This window comes from Neodiprion fabricii, chromosome 5, assembly GCF_021155785.1.
Source record: "Neodiprion fabricii isolate iyNeoFabr1 chromosome 5, iyNeoFabr1.1, whole genome shotgun sequence".
Taxonomy (NCBI): Eukaryota; Metazoa; Arthropoda; class Insecta; order Hymenoptera; family Diprionidae; genus Neodiprion; species Neodiprion fabricii.
Window position 1 is genome coordinate 18709448 of NC_060243.1, and position 6299 is coordinate 18715746.

General features: G+C 32.7%; 1 protein-coding gene across 3 annotated transcripts in view; it reads left to right on the forward strand.

The window, feature by feature from the left end:
• The window catches only part of LOC124183914, a 35743-nt gene extending 33632 nt beyond the window's left edge, over positions 1 to 2111 (forward strand). For all 3 annotated transcript variants that reach the window (XM_046573086.1, XM_046573087.1, XM_046573089.1), the window contains exons 7-8: positions 82 to 330; positions 897 to 2111. In XM_046573086.1, the coding sequence (XP_046429042.1) occupies positions 82 to 330; positions 897 to 1493 (846 nt within the window). In that variant the 3' untranslated portion in view covers positions 1494 to 2111. The remainder of the gene's footprint in view (positions 1 to 81; positions 331 to 896) is intronic.
• Positions 2112 to 6299: the final 4188 nt, after the last annotated feature.

The following is a 6299-nucleotide window of genomic DNA, read 5'->3' on the forward strand; positions in this document are numbered from 1 at the left end:
CAAGAGGAGTCACAAGTTGATTAAGATCCTGTTGTCAAATTAGTTGTAAAAAAAATTTAATCTGTAATTTTATGCACTCAGGTAAGCATGACGTCCACTTTTGGCGCTGCTACAACGAGCAATCCTCGACCGTTCAAGTGTACGGACTGCAAGATTGCTTTCAGGATACATGGACACCTCGCTAAGCATTTGCGAAGTAAAATGCACATCATGAAGTTAGAGTGCCTGGGAAAATTGCCGTTCGGTACTTACGCGGAAATGGAAAGATCCGGCATTAATCTAAACGACATCGATACTAGTGACTGTGATAATAGTCTAACTAGTCTACAGGTAAATGATATGAGATTATACGATATTGAGATATTAAACAATCGTCAAGAACGGTAAAGACTCTGTCATTGGTTCGTAGAATTTACTGTCCACTCGAAGTTATGAAAAATTGCTCGAAGTCATTTGAACTTACTTGACGTCATACACGGTCTTTTGAAAACTAGCTTTCAAGTCTCATGAATTTTCTTTTCATCGCGAAAAGTCGTTTGATCTTACTGGAGATCATGTACAGGCTTCCAATTTTCTTTAACATCATGTGATGCCATTTGAACTTAATTGAAGTTGTCTACATTCACTTAGTCTATTGAAGATTACGAAGCTTGTTACTCTTCTAAATTTTATTTCCATTACATGAAGATATTTAAAGTCATTTGCAGTTATGAGCAAGTTACGATTTGAAGTCCTGCTAATCTTTTTAAGTTCATAGTGTTTTGAAATAATTCGAATCCTTTGAAGTCATCTCTGGTAATTTGAAGTCATGTGATCCTACTTGAATCGATGTGAATAAATCTTTTTCGTTTTTTTATAAATATGCACTAAATTTCGGCGCTTTCAATTGATTTCAGAGCTTAGCGCAGAAGCTCTATGAAAAGGATCCGAGTAAGATGGGTCAGTGGGATGCCGATTTGATTCCAAACCAAGGCGCAAGTGGGGGAGACACTTCATCCGACGAGGGCGAGCCGATCCCAATGCATTCAATGCACCAGTATCCGTCTCCAATAGGAATGTCGGAGAGCGAAGTATCGCGGGGATATCACATGCCGATACTAGTTAGTGAGGAGTTGAAGCCTGTGGGTGAAATTCGTCACGCAAATCCACAGTTCAATCAGCAGCGGCAAACTGACTTCGGAATCAACGAGAGGCAGCATCGACCATCACGAATTCCAGCTCCAGCTCCCAGCGACGACTCAAGGACTGAAGAATCTGGGCAAATGTATAAGTGCAACATTTGCTCGGTGTCAATACGTTCCGTCGCTGAATTGCAGATTCACTGCTTTAGCGAGCACAATATCGAGCCTGAATCATCTGCAAGTGGCGATCGGAATGGCAGCGAGGGCAGGGATGTCAGTGATAATCGTAACAAAAGAGGATTAACCGAAGATGGACCGATCGGTGTTATCAGGGACGATCATAAGAGACAGAAGGTTGTTGATGATACTTAGTGCCAAAATTATTATCCAATCGTGCTACTACACGTGTAAGTTATTATTATTTTTATTCCTAATGAAGAAAAAATATCTTACAAGTTTCAAGGAACAGTTATTGAATGATGAGAGAGAAAGAGATAATATGAGAAAAAAGAATTCTATTACAGAATCTAATTAATTACTGTTGTTCTCAAACGCGTGATTTCTGCACTCAAATAAAATATGAAAGACTTCAAATACACATGCCACACATCATCGAATTTGTCGTACTTATCAAAATGGTGAAGAAATGATCGTTAAAAAGGCAAGAAGTCTTTCTATAAATCTTCTTACAATGGAAAACCCACTGTGTTCTAAAATTAACACAAAATTTCCTCGTGTTCGTAAATCTACACATAATTTCGCCGTGTTCTTAAATACGAGTTTATTGTTAGAGTATCACGAATGGAGAAACCATGAAGAGAAATCGCGAGAAAAACGTAGAGTACGTTTCTAGAAAAGCTATGAAAAAGTTTTTCTTCTTTTTTCGCAATATTTTGCAAACGACGGACTTTTTTTGGTTTGTGCAAGTGAGGAATCGAAAAGAAAAAAAGCTAGCGAAGAATACAGTATTTTTATGATATCCTTGGTGGTACACACACTTTTCGTGTGAATATAGAAAGTGTTCTTCCTCTTCGAGCACAACTTGTAAGAATGTCTGTAAGTGTGTTTACATTTTGGAATCTTACGCTTCTGATGCGAAGCTCGTAAGACAGTCAATGACCGTCTAATATTGAAATGCGGATATGCATCATCAATATTAATATTAATCACGAGGCATTTTTCATTGTTGAAACGTATTATTTTTGAAAAACTGGTAAATTCGAAAAATTAACGATGGAGCCAGGAATCGAACCTGGTATCTAGCGATGCTTTACCGGAGCCTTACTCCACTAGACCACCTAGCCGCCCTAAAGCATCGCTAGATACCAGGTTCGATTCCTGGCTCCGTCGTTAATTTTTCGAATTTACCAGTTTTTCAAAATTATACGTTTCATACACACTTTTCGTCCTCGGGGTTGTATTGGAACACAAAGAGAGAGAAAAAAATCAAGTAATTAGACCCAATAACTGTACAAACAAAATTTGTATGTCAGAGAAAATTTCACCGAATTTATGTAAGGATGAGTAAATTCACGACGGACAAAATAACTTGGAAAAAAAGTAAACTTAGTCAAAACTTGTGCGTGTATTCGCGAAACGTATAAAATATACGTGTAGATACATATGTCCATGCATACTATCATCACATGTAAGAAAATTCGTGAATGATTTTAATCCTATATCTTTTTAAATGTTTTTGGAAAAAAGAAGAAAACGGAAAAAACAAAATCAATACATACACACATGTAACATATTTTGAGTCTATATTCTTTTAGTATAAATACAACATAATGTCGAGTAAGAAGAACATATGCATATAAATATATATTGCAAGTATACATATAGGTTTGCTATACATGCGATAGAGGTAAATCAAGTTGTTACCCAGTAACGAAAATATAATATTTATATTACGTAATAAATATAACAACACAAGAAACTGTATAAATTGATAGTTTTTAAGGTGCAATGGACTGGAATGTGATCCTGTATTTAAAGTGCAAATGTTGTGTGCAACCTTAGAGTATTCTACTACTACCACTACTATTATTATTGTTGTTATTATTATTATTATTATTATTGAATGATTCACTAATCGATGATTATTATTGCCTCCACGTTATACATACCTATATTAATGACTGTACAGAATTTATTTTTACAATATTATAAATATTATGTATGAAAGATTTGAGGTAAGTTATAGTAACAGTTATATATATCTGCAGACACGTCATATAAAAATATCAATCATTGTGTTAAAAATAATATTGTTAATGTACGAAGAAAGAGCTAGAAATTTGTTTGTAAGTATATATATATTTACGTACGTACGTACAATGCATTCAAATACAGAATCACTTGTTATAGTGTTATGTGCTGGTAGATTTATAACAAAACGATAAAAAAGAAACACCAGATTAAAACAACCAATCGCTTATGAATGTTGGGCTCAGTTATTCAATATCTATTCATTGTATTATACGTATATTGTCTGGATTAAACAGGGCGTTGTGAAAAAAAGAAACTGCAAATGAAAAAACGAAAGAACAGTATGATAGCTTGGAAAAAACAGACTTCAATATCGCAGGAAACCAAGTATTGTAAACTTTATTTTCATTTTTGGAATTTATTCTGATAACTTTTGACATTGATCAATAATGGGAGAAAACACATTTCCAGTGGCGTGGCTTGTAGAAATCGCACAGAGCAAAATGAACTTTTGGAACTCAAAATAATAATAATAACAATAGCAACATCTGCGAATTTCTCTCTGCGGGAAAAAGTGTGATAAAAAATTAAATAAATAAATGAATAACTGATCGCCAATCATATTCATGAATAATTTATAAATACAACAACGATGTTATGTAAAAGAAGTTTCATAAACGACATATTGCAGGGCGTTTTTCACCGTAAAGAACTACCGACTTTCCGAGAAAGAATTGTTCTCAAAATCGCAAGTCAGCCACTACTTACTAATATTTCTTAAATACAGCATAATCATACAATTTATATACAAATACATTTACCTATAAACAGATGTAATAACATGATATAATCGGTAATCGTCGACACAACTTGTACCTAATACAGAGACGTGCAGTGATTATTCAAAGAAGATTTGTTATAAAAATTAAGACAGATTATTATTACGATAATACTATATCGGATAGATTATATCGAACTGTCGAAGCACAATTCTATTCATCACACATACATGTTAATATCATTATTAATACTATCATCAAGCGTACAACGAGATGGAACGAATGCCTGACTTGCAGTTACTAGACGACATTTTATCATATTATTTTATTTTTGAATTCATTTTTTTTTCATTCCCTACGCTGCCAAACTAACAATCAAGTCCGCAGTCTTCAGAAGTGAACCAGGAAATATCCTAAATGAGTTGAATTTTTGCTGATTGCACTTGGAAAAATATTTAACACACGGCAGCTGGTAATTTGATTTTTTCAACAAATTAATCTAACAATATTCGCAAAATAAGGCTCACTCTTAGAGTTGGAGTAACTTACTATAATACGAGCTTCCATAACTTTTATGCCGTTATTGCATTCGTACAAATATTGTTAAGCCCATTATTGATTCTTCTATTGATTCTTCCAGTGCAGAAACGGATTGGATTCTATCTTAATCTGTCCGTTGATTGGCGCATCTGTTGTAATGCTTTCCAATTTTCTCAAAGAGATACAATGAAATTTGATATGATAGAATCATTGAAAAACAAATGTATCGATTCACAATCATGAACTTACTTTACAATCAAACTAAAACTCAGCTTGAGATGTTTATTGGTACAGTTTGATACAATATCTGCTAATTTTTTTTTTCATTTCGATTTAGTATTCATCTTAAGTACACGCTTTTTTCAATTTACACGCAACACATACTTAGTGATTCTATAGCGACTTCTAAACAATTTTTCACGCACTTTATCATCGTCGTCATTACGGCACTGAATACACAAGGAAAGATAAGATAGTTTAATAGTAATAGTAGTTGGGTAGGCTTTTTTTCTTTATTTTTATGGAACTATCTATTATTTTAAATTTTATACATCGCGCGCACGCGAGAGAAACGGGGCTTGCGAATTGTTGGCGTGATAAATAAATATTATATATGATATATATCAATAGTATTTTATATGTTAATACCGTAGACAGGTTGTATAATTGAATATTGATAACGATTACTACTTTAATTATTATATAGAAGTATAAAATTTTATGTATACTTTATTCAAAGTGAACGAATGGACTAAACAATTTATGCCATATTACAGGTTAATCTGTCCTGTGTACCTATGTATAGAACACATAGTAGTGATATATTTGAAGCTAACGAATGATCGATCCCGTTATTGTATAACATACAGTTTATATATTTCGAAGATACTAATATTATATATCGCCTGAAGAAATAGGGAAAGAAAGAAAATCATCGAATCATTTTAAGGGATTTTATTATCTAGATACACATATATACTTACATTCATTAAGAATGTAGAGGAGAAAGCGAAAAAGGAATCTAAATAATAATTTTGGAAACTATTTGTAATTATAATAATGATTATAATAATAATTATAATTCGACAACAACAATGTTTACACCAAAATAAGTCTACATCATACCATTGGAACCAAATGATGGCTTTTGCCTGTTGATATCAGATCGAGGGACCGGAGTGTAGGATTTTATAAACATTATACATACATACATAGGTATTAGCTATATGTATAAAATAATACGTAGTTAAAATAGGTAGAATCCAACTTTTATCAATTATTAAAATTATACATGTATTCGCATAGGCTCCCGATTGTTCACAAGCTCCGTTGCTCTTCCACCTTTACCTTCTTCTCTGTACCTAACCTCTTCCGTAATTCAGCGTAAATTAAACAAAAAATCTGTTAACGAACTCTTATATACTTTATTGATGCAAAAAAGGAAAAAAAAGATGAAAAAAAGTGTAATTTATTTATTGTAAATGAAGAAAGTATATTGCCTAAAAAAATGAAAATAATGAAATTAAAAGAAATAAAAAGAAAAAAAGACAAACGAGTTTTAAATTCATTTACAACCAAAGTAAAAAACGTATTCAATTGTGTTGCTTAGAAGTAAGGAAATTTGATGTATTAAATAAGCTAAAATATA